We start from the raw sequence: 27,238 nt of genomic DNA, 5'->3' as shown, positions 1-27,238 counted from the left end.
ACTGGGGAAGCCCTGCCCCTCCTCCTGCTCGGATGCCGCCCCTTGTGCTGGGCTGCAGGCCCCTCTCCGCCTCTGCCCTCCCTCCACCTGCCCTGGTCTTCCTGCCCACCTGCCCAGGGGGCCTGCCCGCCATTCCCTTCTCTTCCGGCCCTTCAGCTGCTGTCTCCTGCCCCGACCTCGTCCTGGTTCCCTCACTGCTGCCCTTGCCCAGGCCAGAGGAAAGGGAGTGTGGCTCTGCTCCCGGCCGCGCCGCTCGGCCTCCACCAGCTCCCTTCTTCTGCCCACCCGGCCAGGAGCTCGTGCTGTCCCAGGCCTATCCACAGATGGTCCCTGTCCTCGAAATGTGGCTTCTTTCAGTAAACTCGGCGTGGTGCCGCACGCCTGTAACCCCAGCGCTCGGGAGGCTGAGGCAAGAGGGTCACAGTGAGTTTGAGGCCAGCCTGAGCTGCAGAGCGAGACGCTGTCTCAGAAAAACAAAAGATTTTGGCTTCTTCCAAATGTCCTTGAGGACGCCCTGTGCCCGGGGCAGGTGTGCAGACGCATCCTCAGGCGCTCCCGGCCCCCTCCGAAGCTCTCCCGTCTGCTGTGAGCGACCGCGACACCTGGGGACCTGGAGCTTTGAAATCCTTAGGGTTTCCGCTCCCACCCGCCTTGGGTGCAGGCGCACCCCACCCTCCCCACGCATTCCTGCCCTTCCTTTCCCTCTGCCGGTGAACAGCAAATGCCAGCACGGCCTCGAACTGACAGTGTGTGACTGTCCCACTTGGACCTAAGTAGAAACTCTTTTATCTGCTGGCTTTGAGCTGATTCTCACACTCGAGGCCTTCTCTCGCAGAGCCTCCCGTGTCCACACGAGGTCGGTCGGAGACCCCGGCACCCAGTAACTGGCCGTCCTGGCCGCTCGCAGCCATAGCTTTGCACCCCCTGGGCACCCCGCAGGGGAGCTGAGGTCAGCGGGTGGCTCGGGGCCTGTCATTCCCTGCAGGCAGACGGGCACTGGGCTCTTCCACGTCTGCGTCTGCTCCCGTGTGCTGAGACACTGAATCTGTGCTTGTGCTGTGCACCTGCCCGCCCTCCGCGTCACTGTGCTGCTTTGGTAGAGGCTGCGGTGAAGGCTGCACGTACTGATCATGCGGGGCACTTTCTCCTCTGTGTCTTCCCTGAATGTGATCGGTCAGTTTCGTGTTGGTGAACGGAGTAACGTTTTCACAGTGAAGTAGTTGCTCAATAAACGGTCTGACCCTTCACCATGACCAGGCGTTCCTGTTTCTCCCTGAGGGCCTTTTGCTCTGCAGGGCCCGAATTCCAACCCCACCGCTATTCTGTGAAGACCCAGCTCCCTTGGGAGCAGGTTGGCCCAGTTTCAACAACACATTTTTCCACCCCAGTTGGGTGTGTTTCTTGCTGGAGATGGGAACCACGGAGCGAGTGGCCCAGGCTCAGGCAGCTGCTTTTCACTGTCACGCCCATCGTAAAGTAATCCCACTTTGTTCTCTCTGTCTCTCTGTGTGTCTGTCTGCGCGTCTCTTACCCCCAGGTGCAAATAGTCTACAAACCAGTGGACCTGAGCAAGGTGACTTCCAAGTGCGGCTCCCTGGGCAACATCCACCACAAACCAGGTAGGTAGCCCTTGCAGCAGGTGAGGGTTGGAGAGAAAAGAGAAGGCGGGGCTGGCAGAGGAAGGTGCTGTGGGGGGCGTGTGGTGGGTGAAGCAGCTGGGAAGGGAGGACCCGCAGGCTGAGTGGTACACGTGGAACCTGCGGGGCCTGGGACCCGTGGCCGCCCCAGGCTGCCCTGCGCAGGACTGCGCTGGCCACAAGGAGGGTGGAGGGGGCGAAGGGCTGGTCTTGGTTCAGCCACGGCTCTGCAACGGGCTGTGTGCGAGGTGTTCCGGGCTGGCTCCGGGCCTGGCCCGGCCCCCAAAGGGGTCCCAAGCCAACGCGGGGGATTCTTCACACACCAGCTGCAACGTGAGACGCCTGGGCCAAGGCTCTGCTCTGGCTGTGGCTTTGAGATTTTTTTGTTTTTGTTTTTGTCTTTTTGAGACAGGGTTTCGCTATGCAAATCAGGCTGGCCTTGAACTTGCAACAATCCTCCTGCCTCAGCCTCCTGAGTGCTGGGATTATAGGCGTGCGCCACCACACCTAGTTGGCTGTGGCTTTGCAAAAACAGAAAACGAGATTACTAGAGCTCAGCCATGCCACTCTTCTCCTGCACTGTAGAGAAGCCAGTGCTGTCCATCTGTCTGCAGTGGAGAAATCTGTCAGTGCTGTCCAGTGTAGCTACTAACCCCATGTGGCTGTGGAGTACTTGAAATGAGGCTAGTGCAGCCGAGGAACTAATTTTATTTACCTAGAATTTTAGTAGCTGCATAGCAGGAAGAGCCAGGGAGGGAGAGAGAGGGCCAGATCTTTAGGGATTTTTGTTTTTATTGTTGTTGTTTTGTCTTTTTGAGACAAGGTCTCACTATGCAGTTCAGGCTGGCCTTGAACTCACTTTGCAGCCCAGGCTGGCCTCGAACTGGCAGTGATCCTCCTGCCTCAGCCTGCGGAGTCCTGGGATGGCAGGTGTGCACCGCCACGCCTGGCCTAGGATCTTTAGTTTGACATTTGATTTGATTCCAAGGTCTTGTGGGGTTGTAGCTCACAGGATGTTGATATAAAAAGATTTCTTTTGTTGGAAATTTGCCAATTTAGATTTTAACGTAATTTCTCCTGGAATGAGCTATTGTTTACTCTTGTGACATCTGAGGAGGAAGAGTTTGCAGAGTAAATATTTGATGCATACCTTGATTACAAAGGAGGCAAACCATGTTAAAGCCCTTTGCAAGGACTTGTAGCCAAACCCTCTCTAGGGAAAGCAGGTCTCACCAACCCCGAAGGGCGGGCTCGGCCCAGAATCCCTTGCTCAGCCTCCGTTGGAGTAAGTGTGAAAGTCACGTCAGGGGCCCTCCAGAGCGGTGGGGGCTGACCTCATCTTGCTGTGCCCCCAGCAGGCCCTGGCCCCTGTCACTCTAGGCTGCAGACCGTGTTTAAGGTGGGCGAAGTCCACCAAACCATAGAAGAGGATGTCTGTGTTGCGTGTTGTAGGAGGTGGCCAGGTGGAAGTGAAGTCTGAGAAGCTGGACTTCAAGGACAGAGTCCAGTCGAAGATCGGGTCCCTGGACAACATCACCCACGTCCCTGGCGGAGGCCATAAGAAGGTACGGGGCAGGGCGGGGAGGAGGCGCGTGTGGGTGCGGTGCCGGCTGGACCAGGCCCGTCCAGTCTTCCAAGAAGGAAGCGAAGGCTGCTCTGCCCTGGCCTGAGGCTGACTCTCAGCAGCAGCTAGGACCTCGGGCCCAGGCGCCAGCCGCCCCTTGCGTCACTGAGATGTGAGCTGGAGACGTGGACTGGTTGGTTTCAGGTACACCCGGGATCTGGAGGTTTCAAAGCTGCCGTGTGACTTCTAACGCCGTCTACAGTGAGAACCAGTGTCCCGGGCCTCGGGCTCGCAGGCGCCCCCGAGGGCACACAGCCGTCCCCAGAGCCGCCCCGGTACCCCAAGTCCCAGGGGCAGCCTGATTTCTATTGGGTGACTCAGTAGTTAGCACGAGGCGGGGACGCTGAGATCTGCCTGTCCATCAGGGAAGTGTCCACACGGAGGCTGCCGGACCGCACAGTCCCCAGCGGCTCCCGGCCGTGGATGTCCGTGCGGGGCTGGCGAGGGCCCCTGAGCACCGCCCCCGCACGGTGTGCCTGGCCGCCTGCTGCACTTTCCTCTGCAGTTCTGGGCGGGGCTCCCTTCCCAGCCCCTGGTGGCGGATGTCCTCGAACAGGCGGAGACCCCACCTCAGCCTGTGTGAGAAGCACAGCGGGCCGGAAGTGGCAGCTGGCCTATCAGCGTGCGGCGCTGGGCGGCAGCCTGGAGGCCCCTGCCCTGGCCAGCCCCGCACCGCACTCTGGGCCTCCTCTGCAGCCCCTGCCCCCCTGGCCCTGGTTCTGAGCGGGGAGGCACACCCCAGCTCTGCTGGGGGAATGGCCGCCGGCCTAGTTCTGTGGAGAAGCATTCGCCGGTCTGATCACCCCAGACAGGGCGCCCTGGGGTGAGGGCAGGCGGGGAGTCCTGCCCCCAGACGGCCCGCGCCTCCCGGCTCCCAGGGTGCCCGCTCTGGGGTGTCTGGAGAACCAGGTGAAACAAGTTTCGGTGGCACTTCTGCTGCCCCAAGTGCTCGAGCTCTGCCCAGGACCTGGGTCCCTGTCGGAAGCAGGGAGACGGACGGACGGGAGGCCGGTGCCTGAGGAGCACAGAGGAGGGCCCAGTTCCCTGGGAAGTGGACAGGGGTCTCCGTCAGAGCCCAGGACTCCATTGCCGCTCCACACCTGCCTGGTTTAAGGCGGCCTCCTGGCCCGGGGAGCTTTAGTCATCCTCTCGCCTGGCGCCAGCCCACAGTCTGACCCAGTGTGCCGGGGGCAGGCCTGGGCTGCTGAGATTCCCTGGTGAAGGGAGGTTTCTGCAGTCTCTGGAAGCGTCTATGCCCTGGAAAAAGCTCCAGGCTGGCCTCTGCCTGGAGGTCTCATTTAGGCAAGATCTGCAGACCTTCAGCCTCTATTTCTTCTTCAGCAAAATAGGGTGGGAATATCTACATCCCAGGGGGCTTGAGACCCAAAAGAGACTGGACGCTGCCTGGCGTGGCGCAGTCCTCTAAGAACCTGAGTCAGACACTTTTGAGTCCAAACTTCTCAGCTTCTCCATTGCTTACTTATTTCTGTGCTGGCCCAGAAAGGGTAGGCAGGCCCTGCTCCTGCTCCGAAGACGCCGTCCCAGGACAGCTAACAGAGCCTCGGCCCTCCTGGGACTCATTTCCCTAGTGTGAGAGCAAAACTGCCCACAGTCAGCGGAGCACATGATCAGCCCCGGCTTCCTTCCAGTTTGGGAAGTTTTGGGATTCCTAGGTGTCTATTGCTTTTTTGGTAAGAGACAAAGCCCTGAAAAAACATTAACATAAAGCGAGGTATGGTGGTGCAGGCCTGTCATCCCATCTGCTCAGGAGGCTGAGACAGGGGAATTGCAAGTTCCAGGCTGGCCTGGGCTACACAGGGAGACCCATCTCAGAAATGAAATAAAATAATAATAATGTCAGTGTTCTTATCAAAATTTTTCTCAAGTAGCCTTTCAAATACGGTACTATGGAAGGGGTCTCTTTCAGAACAGGGATCCTAGCCAGGCGTGGTGGTAGACACCTATAATCCCAATACTCTGGGAAGCTGAGGCAGGAGGATGCAAGTTTGAGCCCAGCCCGGGCAATTTAGCAAGACCCTGTCTCAGAATAAAAATAAAAACGATCAGGGCTGGGATGTAGTTCAGCGTGAAAGCTCTGGATTCAGTCCCAGTACTGCAAAACAAACGAAAGTAAGCCCAAGTGAGAAACGTGCCCGCAGCCTCAGGGGGAGCCCGGTTTCTCCGTATGAGCTCGTGTAGGGTCTGCAGGAGGGGCTCTGCCTATGGGGCCCGCGGGGCCGCAGCTGTTTGGAGAAAGGCGGTGTGTGGGTGCACATGTGTATACATTCGTTCCGGCCTCGCCATGTGCTCAGGGTGGGGACGAGAGCAATCTTGAGGATTACAGGGCCTGCTGTTGGGGGTGAGTTATACACATAGTGCTTCCCACTTCCGCGTTTCCCAGCGTGCCTTGGGCTCCTGGCTGTGTTCAGACTCCTCGTTGGTCACTAGCGAGGAGGAATGTCTGGCTCACGGCTGGCTTTGGTGGCTGTAGGGACAGTTCTTGAGCGGTAGCTTCTCCCCTAAGACTTTCAGTGGCAAGCGGACAGTGATCAGTACACAGAGCTTGGGTGTAGGTCACGGGTAGAGTGCTTGACTAGCATGAGCCTCAGTACCGCAGGGGAAAAAAAAAAAGAGTGCCTTTTGACCTAGCAATTCTGCTTCTAAGATGCTTACGTGTGAAATGATGTGTGTACAAGGTTACTCAGAGTCATTCATACACAGCCTTGTTTGTAACAGCAAAAAACTGAAACCCATTAAATACCCATCTGCAGGGGAGTGGATAAATTTCAATACATCTGCAGTTTATATCTGCTGATGACATGTCCTGAGCAGGCATCAGCAAGCGCAAGAAAGCCCTCGGTACTGAGAACAGAAGACATTAACGCTGAAAGCCAAAGTGCCAAGCGTGTGTATATTGTCACTTTTTTTTTTTGTCTTTTTGAGACAGGGTCCCGCTGTGCAGTTCAGGCTGGCCTTGAGCTCACTTTGTAGCCCAGGCTGGCCTCGAACTTGCAACGATCCTCCTGCCTCAGCCTCCTAAGTGCTGGGATTACAGGCGTGCCACCACGCCCGGCTGTTGTTGCTACACATGTTAAACAGCACACATCCGTGCGTGTGTGGGATAGCTCTGGAGCACGCGGGTGAGGGAAGGATCGCGCACACGGACTGTCCAGGAAATCTAAAGCCCAGCGTTCTCCCACCCACGGCCTGTGGGGCAGCTGGCTAGGCTCATCCTTCTCCTGCCATCCATCCCACCCTCTCCCACGTCTCTTCCCTGTAGATCGAAACCCACAAGCTGACCTTCCGCGAGAACGCCAAAGCCAAGACGGACCACGGGGCGGAGATCGTGTACAAGTCCCCGGTGGTGTCCGGGGACACGTCTCCCCGGCACCTCAGCAACGTCTCCTCCACCGGCAGCATCAACATGGTGGACTCGATGCAGCTCGCCACGCTAGCTGACGAGGTGTCTGCTTCCCTGGCCAAGCAGGGTTTGTGATCAGGCCCCCGGGGAGGTCCGTCATCGTGGAGAGAAAAGAGCGAGAGAGTGTGGGAGAAAAGAACACTGACCCGGCCCTTCGCCCTCTGCCCTCCCCGCTGCTCCCCACACGGGTCGGTGGGGTCCACCACCTAACCCGCTTTCGCCGCTCGGCTCTGGCTCGGGACTTCAAAATCCGTGATGGGAGTAAGAGCAAATTTCATCCTTCCAAATTGACCAGGGGGCTAATAATATTTTAAAAATGTGTAAAAACATGGCCACCCCCACCATTTCCTGGGCATTTCCTTTCGGTTCTTTATTTCCTCCCCCCCAAGTAGAAGAGGGAAGGAGAGGTCTGGAAAGCTGTTTGGGGGTTTCAAGGGACTGGGGTGCTCGTGCCTCTGGCCGCCTCCTGGGGTGTCGCAGGGACAGCAGCGCAGAGGGCCTGAGCCTGGGTGTGTGTGTGCAGCCACGGGCGCGAGGCTGGGCGCGGGAGGGACGGACGGCGGGAGGAGCGCGGGGCGGCGGGGCCTCAGTGACCGCCACAACCCCGCCTTGCGGCTTCTGGGATCTGCGGGGCCGCGTGCCCCTTTGGAGGCTGTCCCGCGGCCGACGGGGCAGGCGGTGGCGCGGTATTACTCCTTCCGCCCAGAGCTGCGGCCTTCCTCTCCCGCCGCGCAAGGCGGCTCTCCCGCAGCCCCGCCCCTGCCACGCTGAGCTCCGAGGCCTGCAACTGCCTGGCCGTGGGGCCGAGCAGTTCTCTTCGTAAGCACTGGTGCCTCCTGCTCGGGCTGCGCCTGGGGCTACAGGGTCGGGGCGTGCCTGGGAGGTGCGTCCTGAGCCTCCCACGCCCTCCACGGCCATGCAGGCCCCTGCCCGCCCCTGTGCCCAGGTCTGTGTGACACATCAGTCACTGTCCCTCCCTCATTACGTCACACTGGCCGAGTGCCCCACCTACCCCAGTCACGGACACTGGCTCCATGCGAGGGCACCTGCCGTGCAGTAGGGTCCAGGCACAGGGCTGGGCTCAGGCGCTAGCTTAAATCCCACTCATCTGACCGACGTGCCTGTCACAGAAACCAGTGACCTCGCCGGGCCCTCTCCTCGCCCTCCCGTCACGCGCGAGCCAGCGTGCGCTATTCAGGACTGCCCTTAGACTTCTTTGCCTTGTTCACTGGAGACCGTCTTCTCCCCCCGGCCTGGCCCCAGGCTTCCTGCCTTGAGCTGGCGGCAGAGGACGTCCTGCTCGTCACCGATGGCGCCAGGACGGGCAGACAAGATTCCGAGTAGGGTCGGACCCCCTCGGCCTCCCACTCCCACCCCAGCTCGTGACCGCCCGCCCCAGAGCCCCACGCCGTTCACCTCCACACGCATGGACCCAGCCTTCTGTACCCCAAATGACGGACATGCCCCTTGGAAAACGGTTCTTACCCGAGTCCCAGCCGGGAGCGACGCAGCCTGACCTGTGCGAGCAGCCCTCCCCTCCCCATCCGCTCCCCGTTGCATTGTGGTTGGACTTGTCTTTTTATGTTTGGGTTCACAAGAGTGACTATGATAGTGAAAAGAAAAAAAAAGGACGCATGTATCTTGAAATGCTTGTAGAGGTTTCTAGCGCACCCCCGCGCCGTGTAGGAACTCGGCCTCAGGCTAGCGTGGTTCCGCCTCCTGTGCCGCCCAAGTTTTGAGTTTCATCAGCATCTGGGACCTGAGAGACCCGATTCTGGCTGAGGACGCCCGACTACGAAGGCCCGAGGCCCAGGACTAGGACGGAGGCGTGGGCCGCCCTCTCCCCAGGCCTGGCGTGCAGCGTGCAGCCGGTCTTCTCCGGCCACAGCCTCAAGTCCCTCAGCAGCCCCAGGAGGTCTTACGAGCTACTGTACCACAAGCAGCAGCCCGGGGCCAGCTGGGGAGGACAGCTGCAGGCCAGGAGGCGCCCCCGGCCTGGGGCCGGTCTGCTCTGCCGGCCTCGGGTGGACTGCCTGACCGGGACGACTCCAGCGGGCCGGGCTGCCTGCCGGAGGGAGGGGCCCGCCGGAAGACACTGCTGGTTCCCAAAGCCTCCTCGGCTCGCTGGTCTTGCACAGACTCTGCCGCGGGGGTGGGGGCGCAGGCTTGGCAGAAACTTGGCAGCCCCGGGCTGGGGCCGCCTTTTCTGGCTTAGGTCTGATGAAAGGCAAACCCGAGGGCTGGCCGGGCAGACCCCTCACCCTGAGGCTCCCTGCTGCCCGCGTCCACACTGTCCTCGAGAGCGCTCTGAGACAAGTGTGGCTGAGACGTGCGGCCCGCGTGACGGCCGGGTCTGGGCTGTTCCTTCTCGTACCTCCTCCCTTCCCCTGCAGTTCACGCAGCCTGCCCTGCAGCACCATCTGTGAGTAGGTGGGCTCCTGGGGACAGGCTGGAGATCAGGGCTTTAGGGTGACCAGGCCCATGCTGACAGGTGGACTGCCGGGCGGCGATTATGCGGACAATCCCCCCAGGGCTGGGCACTCTTCCCCCGCTCCCTTTCCCCCACCTTCAGAGGCCAAGGTCCCGGGGTGGGCTAGACAGGATATATACTGTATGCCCGGGTCCCTCAAGCTGTGGGTTCACTTTATCAGTACTTCCATTTGAGCTCACCTCAGTGGTGAGACTGTACCGTTCGCGATTGCTTGCTGTGCGGTGGGGGGAGGGAGGAACACGTAAGCTACTTCACATGGGCAAAGGGCAGTCTTGGAGTGCTTCAGTTAAGCCGCCTTGTAACCCTGTCACGATTTCACCCACACTTCGGAGGTGCCACGGGGCTCGAGGCCTGGGGCTTCGACGCTGCGCCCAGGCTCTCCCTGCTGCGGGGCAGCCAGTTCACCCCACCCGCTTCCCCGCCAGGTACAGGCTGTCAGGCCTAGGTGGGAACCTGAGATCCCGCTGCTTGGCTCGCTGAGCTTTTGCGGTCCCTGAGGCCCTGGCGTCCTTCCCTGAGCCGCTGGCACTGCAGGGTCACCTCTCCCACCGGCTCCCCACGCAGTCCACGCTTGCAGCAGCTGCTGAGATCTCTTACTTACCTTGTCTTTGTTCCCCAAATAAACCAAGCAGCGGGGACAAGGGCAGAGGCGGCCGGCAGCACGGGTCTGTGGCTTCACGAGCCTCCTCCCACTGTCTCGGGCTTTGGAAAGGGTTACCCTGGGCCCCCGCCCGGAGTCTCCTCACAGACCGAGCCTGTGCATCTGCTGTTCTGGGCAGGTCCGTTTCCAGCACTTGCAAGTCCCATGATTTCTTTGGTACTTCTGAGGGTGGGGGGAGGGACACAGAATCAGCGTAGCTTAGCTTCCTGTTTGTGAATGTCCATATAGTGTACTGTGTGTTTTAACAAATGATTTACACTGTTGCTGTAAAAGTGAATTTGGAAATAAAGTTATTACTCTGATTAAATGAAAGTCTCAGTTCGTGGTATTCCAAGGACAAGAAAACGATGTAAGACACATGATTTCCAAGCTTTTCCTGCCCTTGGGAACTCAGGACAGGAAACGCAGTACTGTTAAAGCTGGACATCAAGACGAGCAGCTTGTGAAGCGGTGGAGGAGTAAGAGTTCAGACTCGTTCGTTCCCCATTCCGAGTCTCACTCCGCTGCTGGGCACATCCAGCTCAAGGGCGGTCAGCAGGCCCGCGGCCGAACCCACACGCTGCGGTGTGTACGACGCACCCCAGCGGGTCCAGTGAGAAAGCGGGAGTGGGCGTACATTCCATTTTTGTCGCTGGAGGTCAATCTAGAGGGCCCAGGCTGAAGCAGAGGACAAGCCAGTCACCTGAACCCACGGCACAGGTGCCACCCAGGCTTACGCACACACTCAGCTGCCGTTCTTTCCTTTGGAACCTTGTAGACTGAGGAATGTTTTCATTCAGGACAGGGACACCAGAGGCTGGAGGTGGATAGCTCAGCGCTACAGCACTTGCTGCTGTGAGGATCTGGGGTTCACACCGAGCGTGGGGGGGGGGAGACACCTATAGCTTCTCCCCAACAATGAATGTCACAAAGAGGGCGTGTGAAAGTCCTGAAGTTTTCACACCAAGTTTTAATTACTTCCCTCAAATCTTCCTGGCCTACCTCTGCAGACAGCTGCTTCGGCGAAGCAGATTTTAACCTACAGGAGCAGCCACAGGCCGGCCAACGAAAAATGTTCTCAGGACCCCAGCTTTCAGAACTGTCACTGCAGCCTCACTAGATGTTTACCTCGACCGCCTCAGACAGAAGAGAGAGGGAACCAGGCCCGCTCACTAACCCACCTTGTTCAAGGACACCCGGCACTCAGCCGTTCTCAGAAAACAGACACGGCGCTGTCACGTGGCAGCCAGCCCATACACACACATTCCTGACCCCCAACCCAGAACAGTTCGATGATGGAAAGTACAATCTCCATTAAAGAGCAACACAGGTTTCAAGACTACACTCACTGCCTCTTTAGAGAAAAGGACATCAGAACACCGAGGAGCAATGGACCAAGTGCTTTCACTCAGTGAGAAAACGAGATGATCTGGGCGACCTTTACCCCAGTGAGCGCCACCACCCCTCGTCACGTGACCTGCCAGCTCCCAGGAGACCAGAGACCTGAGGCGCGCCTCCTCCGGAAAAGCCTCCGCCAGAGCGCCACCCCAGCCCCGAACACCCACCCAGTATGACAAGACGGCCAGACACACAATGTTCTGTAACTCTTTTTTTATTTTTTTTTTTCATTTTTTCTTTTCTTTTTTTTTAAGCACTAGTCTGTGCTTTGCGAACAGAATCAAGACATTAACAAAGATCAGCTTCTCTGAAGAAAAGCATTTCTATAGAACAAAGACAGCTACATGTTTCGCTGCCATTACACAGCTCAAAGCAGGAAAAGAAAATATTTACAAAATACAAGTTTTTTTTAATTTTTGTTTTTTTTGTTTTTTTGTTTTTTTTTTACAATGCTAAAAGGGTTATTCAGAATTTTCAACCTTATAAATAGAAGAAGCACTTTATGCATAGGGATATGGTGCATTATTGTTGTTTAAAGAAACAATGACAAACCCTTTAACTTGCAAACAGAACCGGAAAAAAAAAATCACTAATGTTGAAAATTGTGAAAAAACCCCCGAACCATTAAGCAGTTTGTCTACTATTTTTATACGATTACAAAATGGCAGGAAAAAAAAGTCCTTCCCCCCTCCCCCTTTTTGGTGATGTGATTATACATGAGACAGGCACAAGGTTAACGAAGGAGGCGACGGGAGGGATGGAAACCACAGCTCGGACCAGACAAGCTCCACAGGCGGGGGTGCGGCGGGCGGAGCGGGTAACTGACACTGACGGGAGCTGGAGGTGAACGAACATGATTACGTGAGCCCGTCAGTGAGAACGAAATTATACAGGGGAGACGGCTGCTTACTTCCCAGACCCCTGGGGAGAGAAGACCAGGATCAGGAGTCCTAACCCCGCCTGCAGACCAGGACGGGCGCACGACCTTCAGGGCGGAAGGACCGAGGCGTGTGGATGTGTGCGCGCGGAGGGCGGCTGGGCAAGGGTGGGCGCGGGCAGGGCGGGGGGACCTGAGCAGCCGCTGCCAGGTCACTGCCGTTAAGGAGTCAAAACAGAGATGACCAAGTGCAGGTAAAACAAAGTCAGCCTTGAGATACCGAGACAAGGGGAACCTTCCCGCCAGCTGAGAGCTCAGGGAGAGCAGCCGGCAGTTAAGGCAAAGAGGTTCTGGAGGGTCATCGTCCAGAAAACCAGGCGGATCCAGCCAGGAAGGAAGGCTACAGATCAGCCAAGCCACAGACGGGAGGGGAGGGCTCAGAGCCCACGGCGCCCTTACCGGTCCACCCTAACGTAAGGCCACGCTGAACGGCAGCTTTCCGTCCCTTCTGCCCATCTGGCCTTCCCACCCTGCCCGCAGGTGAGGGAGAGGGGCGATCATCTAACAGTGATAAGTCCAGTGATTCAACAGGGCAGAGGATGTGCCGGGACCAGGTCGAAAGGCCTCGTCCTGAACTTCTGTCTGCCAGCTGGAGGAAGTGCTCAGGTGTGTGACAAGAAAACATGGAAACAAAACAAAAATTAAAACAAGAAAAATAATACCAAAGGAGGATCTAAATTCCTTAAATTCACTAAAAACTGTGAAAATTTCCGGCATATGATGTTTGAATATCAAACGCAGAGATCTCTGAAGCTTTAATGCCAAGTTAGAGAGTCTGTCTCGGTTCTCGTCTCCTGCTCATCTGTGAGCCGGGCGCTGAGCTGTGACCGCCGCCGCCAGATGCCGACTTTTGAGGGGGACAACGGGAGGCGAGGTGGGTGCCGCCTCTGCCTCTCGGCCAGTCTTGCTGCCTGAGGTCCGTCGGGTGCAGCGGGCTGCCCGTTCCTGGGGATCCAGCTGGTCCTCACACTCAGCCTGGGGACTGTATGGCAGGGGAAACGTCCGCCGCTCCCACGGCTGGACAGACTGTGGGCAGACAAGGCGCTGTGGTGAGGACCGCTCCCAGCCTGCCTCTGGCCTTGAAACCGGGCCTGGGGTCCGTGACCCCCAGTGAGGGCGCCTGAGGAGGTCTGGCAAGACCCCGGCAGGGCCGCTTTTAACAACGGCCAGCACAGTTCCACCCTGTAACTTTTTTTTTTTTCAGAGCTGGGGATTGAATCCAAGGGATTATTCACGCTAGCCAAGTGCTCTGCTATGGAGTTACATCCCCAGCCTTTTTTATTTTTTGAGGCAGGATCTAAATTGCCCAGGCTGGCCCGAAACGCACATTCCTCCTGCCTCAGCCTCCCAAGTAGTTGAGATGATGGGCATGTGCCTACACACCCGGTCCGTTTTACCTGCAAATAACTTCAGGCGCAGCCCTCCACCCTCTCAAAACAAGGGGGCGTGTCATGAAGATCTACCTTCAGCAGGTGCTGTCTCCTTTGGACCCCGCCATCCCGCCAACCCCTGCGAAGATGGGCTTACCTGTTCATCCAAACCCAGCTCTGGTGTGGGACAGCGGGCGTCTTCGCTGGCTAAGGGTCTCAGGGCGTCCCGGGCCACGGGGGTGAGGGGTGCTGAGTGCAATTCTGGGCTAATGGGGCTCCTAGGGGACTGACAGTGGGAGAACTCCGATAAAGAGTGGCTACTGCTGACATCAGGGGAGGCGGGCTGCGGGGTGGAGGGGTTGGCACTGCCCAGCTGGGGGGTGGTCCGGCCGTCTGATGACCTGTAAGACCTGTGCACCAAGGAAGGCCTATGTCAGTACCTGAGTAAATAAGGAACTTCTTGTCTGTTTCTGGGGACGTGGGGGTGAAGAGGAGGCACGAGAGAGGCACCCTCGCCATGAAGCTGAGGCTGACAGCATTCTCCTAAGACACAGCAAATCCCACTTGCTTCACGACTGCCCGGGGGGCAGGCACACAGCACGGGAGCCAAGCACTGTGTGTGTTATCACCGCAGGAACACTGTGTGTGTTATCACGGCCTTCAAAGCTCCTCTCTAATCCCTGGCACAGAGCCTCACGGACCCATGGGGGTTCGGAAATTTACCCAGACCCTGGTGTGAACGAAACACAACCCAACAAGATGAACTGAAGACCCCAAATTTTTCTATTTAAGAATCTGCAGGTTAGGGGCTGGGGATTTAGCTCAGCGGCAAAAAGCACCTGCCTGGCAAGCGCAAGGTCGTGAGTTCGGTTCCTGGGACCGGAGAAAAAAAAAAAAAAAAAAAAAAAAAAAAAAAAGAATCTGCAGGTTTTGTGCTACCGTTAGGGACAGACAGGACAGTGACATACGGATGGGACCGTTCTAAGGTAGAACCATAAAAAGCACAGTCCACCACCCCGAAGAGGGTAACTTGAGAAAGGCCTTAAAAGCTCCTCTGGCTAAATTATCACGATGCCCAATGGCCTCCAAGTGCCACAGCAGCTCACTAGAATTTATGAGAACAGGCTACAGACTACTTAGCAAGGATCTAGCGTCCAACTTACAAATTCACTGCTCCTACAAATACCAAGCAAATCTTACATTCTCAGCCATTGGCAGTAGATAATTACATGAAGAATAAGGAGGCAGCGGCAGGCCTGCATACAAGCAGAGCTCCGACTCCCTGCCCACCTCCCCCACAGGCCCTGGGGTCTGTGCCCGCCCCCTCACCTGCTGCCCCGCCTCTGGGGTGGCACACTTGTGGTCCACAGCCACCGAGCCCGCTCCATCTCCTCACATTTGGCATGCAGGGCGGCGAAGGCTGCATCTGACAAGTCTTCAATCTGCAACAGAGCGGCTGCATTGGTTGCCCACCCCTCCGTGAAGGTGGACTTAAGCATGGGCCACTGCATACCAGGCCCACCCTTTCTTAGGTTCTTCCTGGCCAGGGTAAGGCCGCACCGAGCTTGCACTTGACTCAGACAAGGCTTATGGCATCTGGGATGTGTGCACACATGCGCTGAGGACAACATTACCTCCTCATTCTCCTCATCTGGATTGCCCTTCAGAGACTGAAGATCAACTTCCCGCCAGCTGCAGAAAAACAGGAAGCAGGATCAGGGGACGGCAGAGTCTCAACAGGTCCTATACTCACATCCCCCGAGGTGAGAAACGGAAGCAAGCTGAAGGCGGGGCTGGGACTGGGAGTCTAATGAGGGCAAGCACTGCTAACAGTGGACTGACACCACAGGGGTGCTCTATCTGGTCTGACAACAAAAGCTGGAAATATTCTTATGTGACCTGCTGTTTTTTTGTGGGTTTTTTCTTTTTTCTTTTTTTTTGGTCTTTTTGAGACAGGGTCTCGCTATGCAGTTCAGGCTGGCCTTGAGCTCACTCTGTACCCCAGGCTGGTCTCAAACTTGCAACGATCCTCTTGCCTCAGCCTCCCGAGTGCTGGGATTACAGGCATGTGTCACCACACCCAGCTTGAACTCCTGCTTTGATGTTGACAACCAACTCAGTATTTTAGAATGTACTGTATGGATTAACAAAACCTGTCTGTAGACCAGTGATGGCCAGTGGCCTGCCAGGCTGGACCCTCTAATCCAGTCAGAGAATTTACACCATGGAATGAGAGAGAGCTATCTATAAAAGCAAGCTCACTCTTAATGGGTGATACCCTCCTCAGAGAGAAGACAGGAGCCCGGGTCAGGGTTCAAGGCTCCATCGGAAGAACAGTGGAAGGAAGAGGAGCTAGTTACTGAGGACTCCTACCTGGGAGTGAGAATTTCCTTGTACTGCAGCTTCTCTACACGGGTCGTGGCAGCGACAGACATCGGGATGACGATGTTGTTAATATCGAAGGAGCTCTCTCCCCTTCTCCTCCTTACTGGCTGCTGTAAGACAAAGGTTCCGTTTAGCGGGAGGCACAAGTCTACAGACACCACTCTTCCAAGGGCTGCAATAGCGCCAGTGGTAACCTGACATCTGGGCTCTTCGGCGGAGCCTGCAGTGACTGGGGTGGTAATGTACCCTGAGGAGACTCTTTTTTGCTGTATACACCTTGACTACACCAAGAAAAGTTTGACAAAATGTGTTTTTCAGTCGGAAAAGTCAGTAGGCTTTGCTTTATTAAACCCAAGAGAAACACAAAACAGGGTAATTATACACAAAAGAAAATCATTTATGAAGGATAAATATTTTTCAATCAAATTGGAAGACTGACACCTTGACACCAAAGACTACTACTAGGAAAAAAGGGAATAATATAGGATGGAAGAACCAACTGTATACCTAGAGATAGCCGATTTAGGTTATTAGAAGACAGACTTTGAGCCAGGCATAGCGATGCACACCCGTAAGCCCAGCACTAAGAAGGCTGAGTCAGGAGGATCACCAGCAGCTCGACGCCAGTTTGGGGTATATAGTGAGTTTAAGGTCACCCCAAACTACATAGCGAGATCCTGTCTCAAGTAACCAAACAAAACAAAAGACAAGCTGAGGGTGGTGGTGCACACCTACAAGCCCAGAGCTCAGAAGGCTGAGGAAGGAGGACTGCTTCAAGTTCAAGGCCAACTTGGGACTACACAGCCAGACCTGGTCTCAAAAAAAAAAAAAAAAGACAACAGACTTTGCCCCACACATCAATCTGTCAGCTGAAGATATACCAGAGAGACAAATTTAGAATGTGCATTCAGACACAGATGATGGATTAATGCAAGCACTCCCAGATCTAGAATTTTCTGGAAAAATATGAGCCAGAAGTTAGTGTCTGAAACAAATTATTGAAAATTAGGAGGGGGGAAGGGCACCTGACCATATTAAAGAGGAAAAAGGTAAATCTCCCAGTACACAGAACTGATGCACGTGGAGCAAGGCAAGGCAGACTGAAGTGTAACGTGCAGTGAAGTACTTTCAGTGACACAAATCATAGCAGCAAAACAAGAAGATCGTATTTTGGTATCTTGCTATTAGAAACATGGATTGCTTTTTTTTGTATGCCAACTTTTTTCTTTCTTTTCAACCTAGCAAAACAGCTCTATTCCTTTGCATACCCTCTTTATTATTTTTTAAAATGTACTTTGAGGGGGATTGAGACAGGGTCACATTCTGCAGTTTAGGCTGGCCCTGAACTCAGTGATCCTCCTGCCTCAGCCTCCCTAGTGCTGGAATTACAGGCATGTGTCACCAAGCTCCACTTAAAAATGCATAGTATTTCAGACTTTTCAATTTTGATGGTAAAGAATGTGTTTTACTCAGTTTTGTGTTTGAGGTTACACCAGTAACCTACAGATCAAGGCTTAATTAAAGAAAAAAAAAAAAAAAAAACTCTTCAGTCTCTTCAACATCTATTATTAGTTGTATTAGATATTGTGGACTTTTATAAGTCTCTGTTATGCTTATGACCTAGGGTAGGGTAATCAGTTATAAATTTTTATACTTTATCAGAAGCTAATTGATTTTATTAGGTACCTCCCAATTAAAAATTTTTTATTAGTACATTTTAGATATACATAATGATAAACATCATAGGGAACCTGTACCTGATATAGCTTGCTTCTTTTTTCCCCATTTCCCTCCCCTCCCTTCAAACCCTCTTTCCTTGGTCTTATTTGTAAAAGCTTTGTTTCAATATTTTTTCCTTCTATTCTTTTTGGCTCCTTCCTTAAAAATTGATTTTTATTAATAACTTTACAAATTGATATCTTAAGTTTATATAACCAGAGTTAAAAGTAGTCTTTTATTCCATCTTCTATTTTTCCAATATATATATTAAAATTAACATTTTGTAAACACACGTTTTATTATGCACTGTTAATAATGCATTGTATCTGTTAAGAGTATTAAAAATGAATATAGTTTAGTACCTCTTCAATATTCTTATTAGGAAGTTTTTCTTCAATTAAATATTACTTGAAAAATAATTACTTTCTGGGTTGGGAAATACAGGCGCTCCCCAGGAGTAACTCCCATTCACAAGCCCCCCCGGCCACTCTCCTTTACTTGCTCATGTGAGATGACTTGCTCATGTTGAACTTTATAGGGGTGAGTAAGCCTGGTTTTTAAAAATCAATTGTTAGGGTGTTTTTTATTCCTCCATAAACATCTGTATTAACACCTCCTTTTTCAAATTCCTGTTTTTGCTGGGTATGGTGGTGCACATCTATAATCCCAGGCTGAGGCAGGAGGATCACTGCAAGTTCGAGGTAAGCCTAGGCTACATAGTGAGTTCAAGGCCAGTCTGAACTACAGAGCAAGACTGTCTAAAAAAAAAATGAAACGAAACATAGTGAATTCAAAGCCAGCCTAGACTACACAGTTAGACCATATCACAAAACAAAAACAAAAAACTGTTTACCCCTGTTTATGACTTAGTACCTAAAAGCACTGCTCCTACGTAAGTGATGATTCTTGTGGTTAAGTGTTGAATTCCCTTACCCTGAAAGATGCCCAGAGGACAGGCCCATCTCAACAGACTATCTCACCTTGGTTGTCATGAAGGCACCTTCTCCAAGATCTGAACTCTTCCTCTCAATCTACACTCACCACCTGCTCAGCCCTGATGTGATTTCTCCTCCTTCTATTATTCTTGGAGAGAGAGCCCAAAGCTTTCCAGTTGCATTAACAGAAATGAACAGAAAGAGACTGACGAGGAGGGCCTAGCTATAGCTCATTACTGAAGAAAGCAAAGTGCTTTGGTGGAAAGTGAAGATCCAACCCTTGGGGAAATAAAACTTCCAAGGATCCAATGTCAGAGGAAAAAAAGTGAGCATCGATGGTGGCTGAGCAATCAGGAAGGAATAAAGCAGGCAGCCTAATGGCCTGATGGTAGAGAAGGTCTACTAGCTGTTTCCACCCAGACAGCAAATAACTTACTCTGAAACAGACTGTTACTTGAGCTGTGAGAGGTCAGAGGGAAACAGTGGGATGACAAACACGCTGCCATGGCAACAACACAGCTGAAAACACCTAAGAGGCTGCTTTCACACACAAACCCCCAAGTGTGGCTGGTGCACAGAGCTCACGAAAGGAACTGAGGAAATGTAAGCTGTTCCCTACAACTATTCTTTCTATTCTTGGAAGGTGACATTTCATTTGTTCGTCCCATCACGATAGGACATTCTCAGAGAATATTAAAAATCAGCACTTCCTGGGCCAGGAATTCAGTGGCTGTCATTTATGACTTCAGATGATCACAATGTCTTTTTCACTTCAGTCTTCTTCTTTATCAGTAAAAGCCAGACTGTCACTGACCTCACAAATTTAGGGTAAATGCTTAGCCAAAAGGTCTGAAGAGATGTTTGCAAATCTTGCCTGGTGAGACCCAGTGATCTCATACCCAAGGACCTTCTCACAGCCACATCTCTGCGGAAGCTCTATGTTTCACACAAGAAATACGTTTTAAAAGCTGGGCATGGTGGCACATGCCTACAATTCCAGCATTCAGGAGGCTGAGGCAAGAGGATCACCGTGAGGGGCTGGGGATTTAGCTCAGCGGCAAAAGCACCTGCCTGGCAAGCGCAAGGTCGTGAGTTCGGTTCCCGGTACCGGAGAAAAAAACAAACAAAAAAACAAAAAAAAAAAAAGAGGATCACCGTGGAGTTCAACACCAGCCTGAACTACACAGCTAGTTCCTGTCTTTAAAAACAAAAGAAAACAAACAAAAGAAAAGAAAAACATTGTCAGAAAGCCTCAGAAGACAGTCTTTTCCATAGCTTGGTCAAGACTAAACACAGCCAGGTGTGGTGGCACATCCCTGCGATTCCAGTCTTCTGGGCAATGTAGCGAAGCCTTGTATCAAAACAGAGAATGGCTGGGGATGTGGCCGAGAGAGAAAGTCCTATATCTCACCTCTAACGTGGCGGCGGCGGTGGTGGTGTGTGCAGAGTCAAGCTGCTGGCTGGCAGAAACAAGTACGGATGTGTTTTTCCTACACTTCTTGGGCCTGTTTATACCTTCAGACAAACGGGCTTGCGAGCTTGTCTAACAGGCTCTACCTCTCACCTCTGCTTAGATATCCCAATTCTATTAGTTAACTCATTTGGTCTAACTTCATACTCACTCCTTTTAGAGTGAGAGGCAGAAAGCAAGCAGGACTGTTGAAAAAAAAAAACAAACCATAAACAAACAGTCCTGGGATTCCTCTTCTCAATCTTCAGGTTTTTTTTCAAAAGCTAGACACGATTCTGCTGCAACCATCGACTTCTGTGAAGCACTGTTATCAACACCCCGACCCTGGCCCCTCAGCTTCTCCAGTGCCATCCAGCTTCTCTATCTAACGGCAAGAACTGGGCCCAGCACTGGGTTTACTGCTAAACAAATCTGCTTCACTGAACAAATCTGGCAATGCAAGCCTTAAGGGTCAGCACAGGCTATACACAAAATCTCTGCTCAGTAGACAAAAACTCCAACGATCCAAGCCCGAGTTAACATTCTCCGGGCTGGTACACAGTAAGACCCTGTCTCAAAAAAACAAAGCAGAACACAGGACGAACACACACACAGCCACCCCCCCACCCCCCAGACTCAACGGGGTGACGGGTGAGGAAAATAGTGATACATTCACCAAGTCCTGAATCTCAGTTTACATTTCCAATCACAATTAGACCCTCCCACACCCTCTGATTGCACGAAGCCCTTGCTGCACATGACTCCTCAGTGAGGGATACCGCACACTTCCTAACAAACTTTACAGTGGAGGAGATGAAGAAGGGTGGAGAAGGGAGGAGCCGTTCAGAGATGGTCTGATTTGCAGAGAACAATGTCAACTCCTCTCTGACAAGAGAGGCCTAGAAAGCGTATTTTGTGGGCTTCAATCTTCCCTGACTGCTTAGGGGGCTGTGTAAGTCACTTCTGCAAGGCCCCCAACCAGGCTTGGACTGTAGTGTAACGGTGAGAGCTGGGTCTGCAGTCAGACTGCCAGGTGCGAATCGTAACTGTAACCCTCACAGCTGCCTCACCTTATGCAATTTACCTAACCTTTGAAAGCTGTAATTTTCATGCCCACAAAATGAGAATCCATAATCCCACCTACATCTCAAAAGGCATGATGAGATTAAACAGGATGATACCTATAATGTACAAATGTTCAATGAACACTATGGCTCCGAAGTTGTACTATTACTGTTACACTTTTTATCGTAATTATCACACAGAAGACCCTTTCATGGGTACTTATTAGAATGTTTATGAGGGATTAAAATGAAAATCAAGCAGAATTACTCTGGATGGCTATGCAAACAGCTTCCAGATGCAGTGTCACACTAAAAAGCTAATGGAGCTGGGGAAAGGCACCACAAATGGCCTGCCCCTGTGAGTACTACACGTACGTGTCACCACACTGAGCTGCTGGGTCTGTAATTCTGCCCTGGCATAGATAAAAGGCACGGACTCTGTCCCCGTCCTTACCTTCCAATACCCTAACGCTCACAGTGAATCTGCAGCGCTCTCTTTCCACTTGCCAGCAGAGCAGAAACAAGGAGATCAGCCGTGGTGCCCAAGGCCCACAGGAACCTCTCCTGTACTCCTCCTCTCACATTCACCGCTTGAGGTAGGCCATGGAGCTGAAGCGCTCCGTGTGAAACTTAGCTCTACAAATCCCGAATGGTCTTCATGTTTACCTGCACCGTGCTTTTCAATGGACGACTCAGCACAGATTCACCGCTACTATGGAAAACCACCCAAGGCTAACTGCCTGGGAGAAGGTCAGGTACCAGCACTTGGCTTGAAAATGAGTTCCCATTAATGTCCTGGGCTTCACAACCACCCTCCACACTGTTCTCCAGAGCCACGCGAACGAACAGTAACTCGCACAGAGGGGTGCAGTGAACCGCACACAGGTACTTACAGATGTGCCGGCTGAGATCTGCGAGCTAGAGCTGGTGGGCGCAGAGGTGTCTGATGAGGTGGAGAGCTGTCGCACCAAGGGACTGTGGGGCGTATGGTGGGTGGTTGCCAAGTAGCTCGAACTGCTGATGTCTGTGTGATGCTTTAACACTGCGGAAGTCAACAGAGAAGAGAGGAATACATGGCTATCTTAACCAGCTCCACTTCTCAAACAAGCTAGGAATGCCAGCAACACACACTAAAGGCAAAAATGCTTCCTAAGCCTGGAGGGTAAAAAGGTGAAGCGAACTGGTTGGTGGAGGCGAGAGACTGGGCAGAGGCTGCTGCAGCAGGAAGATGGGCCCTGCACTTAGAAGCAGTGGTGCCCCCTGTCCGCTTTCCTAGAAAGTGAAGGCCAAAGCTGGGGGCAGTTAAGGGAAGTCTGGGCCATCCCAGAAAGCCCTGAGCAGACGCAAATGCAGGTAGAGGTGCCGGGCCTGGCCCTACCTTCACTTCTCTCGGATGAATGGTCTCGCAATCTCATTTTGCTGTGGTTTGGGTCATGCACGGGTGGCGGTGGGTTGGGCAAGCGCTCTGCTTTTGGCGCTGTCACTCGCTCCCCCATGGGCACGGCCCCCACATCGTCTAAGTGCTGCCTGTGGGTCCTGTCAGGCCGGCTTTGGTGATGGGATAGCTCTGAAGAGGGGAACAGAAAAAGAGCTTGAGATACCTTCTCTCAAATCTTTTCTTACTGAGTTTTGAACTCCTGAGTTTTTTCTAGGCCAGTGCTATAGACACAGGGGCGCAGGGTAACCCTCCAGGGTTGAAGACTCTGCTCAATAGCACAGTGGCTACAACAGACATAAAGAGGCCACAACCACGGAAATGTGAAACCAGGCTACAGAAGGTAGCCTGCTCGCAGAGGGACCCACGCCATGCTGCTGCTGGCTGCTCAGTGAGCTTTTTGTGTCTTGTTCCAAGAGCCACGGTATTCACAATAGCTCCTGCAGTCCACCTCAGAGCATCCAAGACAGGCAGAGGTGGTACACTGAGAGGCGTATTTATATGAGACAACTGTCTTCCCCAACCCCAGCACTCTGGTGGCACGGCAAACCAGTAACTTGAGACTATAAAAGAAACGAAAATTAAGAGCTGGGACTCCGGAGGATCTCTCAGAGTTCCCTGAAACTTACTGGCTGTTGTTAAGAAGGAGTTGACCAACTTGTGCCTGTCTTTTCGGGTTGGATCTGTCAGACTGCCTTGCACGGGTGCTCTGTGCTTCAGTGAAAACTTTTTGGGAGGTTTGATTTTGTCAAAAGGCTTGTTCTGCCACTGAGATTTCAGCATGCTCTGGAAATGCAGGCTTGTGGGGATATCTGCAGAAAACACAAAACATCACAGGTCAGTCTGAACACCCGGCCTCCAGGCTCCTCCCTCATGATGTGAGGAGTGCCCACCAGTCATTCTCACTGTCCAGCAGCCAACACCTGTGTCATACCCATCTTTTATTTGCCTACTGGCCTGACACGCAGTAGGGCAGAGGATGTCATAGGGAAGATCAGTACTGAAGGCTGTTCTTCTATTTAAAGCCAGTCACTTTGGCCTTTTATTTTCAAGTTCAGGGGTATGTGCACAGGAGTCGGGGAGATCCTAAACACTGCTAGCTGTGTTGGCACATACCTGTAATCCCAACTCGAGAGACTGAGAGAGGATTACAAGCTTGAGACTAGCCTGGGTAACTTACTGAGAATTCTGTCTCAAAATAAAAAGGACTGGGAGTATAGCTTAGTTGGAAGAAAGCCTTAAGCCTTCTGGGTTCAGTACCCAATCTCCCCGCCACTGCAATACCACACCCCCTCCCCACAACACCAAAACCAAAAAATTGTTGTTAAAAAAAAAACAACACTTGTGAGTAACCTTCAAATAAGAGGTTACAGTGGACTTCTTCCTTCCTCTACAGCCCTACCTCAACATTACCTGTTTTAGCTCGGCAGCAGAATGCTTGCCTAGCATGTGTGCCCAAGGTTTAATCCCCAGTATGCAGAAAAAAACCACAAAAAACACCAAGACACTATTGCTTTTTATTCAGTTCTGTGGATTAAATCTAGGGCTTCGTGCACGTTACAGAAGTGTTGTAAGACCAGGCTACACCTCTGGCCCAATAGTGGGTTTTAAAGTTTCAATTTCCAATTGTCCATTACTAGTTTACAGAAGCATAATAAATTTTAATATAATGATCTTGTATCTTGTGGCCTTCATAAAACCTACTTAGTTACAGCTTTCTTATTGATGGCACAGAATTTTACACATACATACATGTGTATCACCTACAAATGGAGACTGTTCTTTCTTTGTAGTAGGTAGGCCTTTTATTCTTATTTCTTGACTTACTATTCTGGGTAGGACCTGTAGTGACAATCTGTAACTTACAGGTTTTCCTTTTTATGGTTTCAGTATTCTGACATTTCACTACTGTGGATATAGGGATGGCTTTTTTTTTAGGGTTCTGCAAAACTTTACAGGATAATTTTAATCTAAAGGTCAGCATGTTTATCTTTGGCTTCTAGTTTCCCCAAGGAATCACCAACAACCCACAGAACATTCAGAAGTTCCAGCCTGAATACACACCACCGCTTTTAGCATAAAACAAAACAACACTACTTAATAGCTGAAGGAACTGGGGGGGTAGGAATATGGGAAGAAACCCTCTCTAAATAGCCCCCTCTCCACAGGAGCTCGTTCCTGCATGCGCTCTAGGCTACTTTTTCCTATTTCTTTTTCCAGTTAGCCTGTTTCCCATCTTTCAAAACTCACTGCAAGCTCTAGTCACTGACAGCATGTCTTTTTCAGAAGTATGAGAAATTTATTCTACTTCATATATTTTATAAATGTTTATGGGGTTGTGCTTCCAGAGCGATCACAGGATGTGCTCAATTTGATTGAGGTAGGGAAACAGGAAAGAGAAGAGTAACTACTGAGCTCATTCTTAAGACTGCAGGCACTGAGTGTCTACCATCCAATGTTCACCATCCACAAGATAGGCTCCACTAACGCTTACAGACAGGAAACAAGTTCACAGAGGTGAAGCAATTCCGCCCAAGGTTACCCAGTTTACTAGCAGCTAATGTTCAAGTAGGATTCTACAATTCTGATGGCCATACTCTTAGCCAACACACCATGAGGCTATAGAAAGACACAGTTCTGTGGGGAAGCCTAATACTTCTCAGATTATCCCCAATGAAAAGAATAAATGCTATTTTTCAAGGGAGTTCTACACTATAAAAAAGTTAACCATGCTTTCTATAGTATAGATTTCATGATACTTAACTAATCTGAACACTAAGCCTTTTAGGACTGTAGTAAACATTCTTAAATGAATAAAGTAACCTTTCTGGTGCATGTCTGCAGCATCAGCAGGAAGGAGGGTCACAATTTAAGCCCAGCCTGGGCAATTCAGTGAGAACTTGTGTCAGAATAAAGAAAAGACGACAACAACAACAAGTCCGGGACACAGCTCAGAGCGAAGGCCCTACGTTCATTCTCAGGAATGATCTCCCCCAAAAGGGTCAAGCAGCCTCAGCACCACAGATCTCAGGACAGACTACTGGACTTTAAGTCAGCCAAACAATTACAAAAATTATTAAAATTCTAGTAACAACTATTTCCGACTTGTCCAAGTATTTCTTTTTTCTTCTTTTTTTGAGATAGGGTCTCACCGTGTAGCCCAGGCTGGCCTCAAACTCATGGCAATCCTCCTGCCTCAACCTCCCAAGTGCTGGGATTATAGGTGTGCACCACCGTGCCTGGCTCACTCGTCCAAGTATTAAAACACAGTCTCGTAGAACAGAGCTATCTTCTCAAAATTTTCTCCATAATCATTCTTTTTCCCACACAAAAACAAAATGACAGCTGGGTGCAGTGCTGTAGAACTCTGGGAGGTTGAAGCAAGGGCACTGCATGGTATAGAGCCCAGCCTGGGCAACTTAGACCCTATCTCAAAATAATTTGAAAAAGGGTTGGGGATGTAGCTTAGTGTGAAGGCTCTAGTTCAATCCTCAGTATCACAAAACAAAAAATTCACCTCTTCCAACTCCTAAAATAAATACGAAAAACATTTTTAAAAAGGAAAAGTAAGCTAGCTATGGTAGTACACACCTGTAATCCTAGCACTCAAGAGGCTGAGGCAGGAGGATCACTGCGAGTTCGAGGTCAACCTGGGCTACAACGTGAGTTCAAGCCCAGCCTGAACTGCAGAGTGAGACCCTGTCTCAAAAAGACCAAAAAACCCCCAAACTGTATTGATCAACAATTAAGTTTAAAGGCATTGATGGTGAAGGCTAGAGAAAGGGCAGAATACCTTCTGTACATCTTAATTAGCCTCTTCGTCAGGAGATGAGCTAGTCCAATTGGCAAAGGGTATATATCTATCTATATGCACATATACAGATATGTATTAACAGGATTCCAAAAGCAAAGTGATGTTTATTTTAGTCGCTGTGTGCACAAACCTAAGAGCGACAGGAAATTAAGAGACCTAGCTACAAGTCCTGGTCCCACCACTGGGAAGAAAACAGCAAACCATTTAGCCAGGACAAAACCTACGTGCCCCCACCACTGGAGACAGAGCCCGAAGCCTTGCACTGAGCTACGCCCCAGCCTTTATTTAAAATTTACAACAGGGTTTCTCTGACTTACCTAGGTTGAGCTTGAATATTTGATCCTTCTGCCCCAGTCTCTCAAAGTGGCAGGGTTACAGGAGTGTGCTGCCATCCTGGCTGCAAGTTCTTCACATTAACAAGCAGGGGGCTAGACTAGGGTCAGTAATGTCCTCTAACTCCACTCCACCTCCCCTACTGTGCTTCAGGCAAGCACAACCGTCCTTCCTCTTCTACCCAAGACATTAGACTCGAGGGAAAAACTGACCCCCTCAATGAATCTAAGCAGGTGCAAAAAAGACCATCTGTTACTGCTAGACTACATAAATGCCATGTGTTGCAATTCTAATGTGTTGAATCAATGACTCAACTAAAACCTCATTCCTAATCTCCTCCTCCATTTCAATGTTCTTTTTTTTGTCCTTTTGAGACAGTCTCACTCTGTAGTTCAGGCTGGCCTTCAGCTTCGTTTGTAGCCCAGGCTGGTCTTGAACTCACAATGATCCTCCTGCCTCAGCCTCCCAAGTGCTGGGATTACAGGTGTGCACCACTATAGCCAGCTCAATGTTCTTTTTTTTTTTTTTTTTGGTTTTTCTCCGGTACCGGGAACCGAACTCACGACCTTGCGCTTGCCAGGCAGG

The 27,238-nt window shown here is 51.9% G+C and overlaps 2 protein-coding genes across 15 annotated transcripts in view; one reads left to right on the top strand and one right to left on the bottom strand.

Moving 5' to 3' along the window:
• Mapt (microtubule-associated protein tau) overlaps positions 1-10,141 on the top strand; it is a 49,001-nt gene extending 38,860 nt beyond the window's left edge. For all 13 annotated transcript variants that reach the window (XM_005402267.1, XM_005402265.1, XM_013503150.1 and 10 more), the window contains 3 exons: positions 1,538-1,619; positions 3,090-3,202; positions 6,542-10,141. In XM_005402267.1, coding sequence (XP_005402324.1) covers positions 1,538-1,619; positions 3,090-3,202; positions 6,542-6,757 — 411 coding nt within the window. In that variant the 3' untranslated portion in view covers positions 6,758-10,141. The remainder of the gene's footprint in view (positions 1-1,537; positions 1,620-3,089; positions 3,203-6,541) is intronic.
• Positions 10,142-11,409: 1,268 nt separating this feature from the next.
• The window catches only part of Kansl1 (KAT8 regulatory NSL complex subunit 1), a 181,484-nt gene continuing 165,655 nt past the window's right edge, over positions 11,410-27,238 (bottom strand). For both annotated transcript variants that reach the window (XM_005402256.1, XM_005402258.1), the window contains 8 exons: positions 23,136-23,318; positions 22,450-22,638; positions 21,965-22,113; positions 15,892-16,013; positions 15,153-15,210; positions 14,848-14,960; positions 13,676-13,928; positions 11,410-13,174 (listed from right to left, as the gene is read on the bottom strand). In XM_005402256.1, coding sequence (XP_005402313.1) covers positions 12,947-13,174; positions 13,676-13,928; positions 14,848-14,960; positions 15,153-15,210; positions 15,892-16,013; positions 21,965-22,113; positions 22,450-22,638; positions 23,136-23,318 — 1,295 coding nt within the window. In that variant the 3' untranslated portion in view covers positions 11,410-12,946. The remainder of the gene's footprint in view (positions 13,175-13,675; positions 13,929-14,847; positions 14,961-15,152; positions 15,211-15,891; positions 16,014-21,964; positions 22,114-22,449; positions 22,639-23,135; positions 23,319-27,238) is intronic.

Source organism: Chinchilla lanigera, unplaced genomic scaffold (assembly GCF_000276665.1).
Source record: "Chinchilla lanigera isolate Chin_1 unplaced genomic scaffold, ChiLan1.0 scaffold00077, whole genome shotgun sequence".
In the NCBI taxonomy this organism is placed as follows: Eukaryota; Metazoa; Chordata; class Mammalia; order Rodentia; family Chinchillidae; genus Chinchilla; species Chinchilla lanigera.
This window is presented reverse-complemented; position numbering and strand designations above follow the sequence as displayed.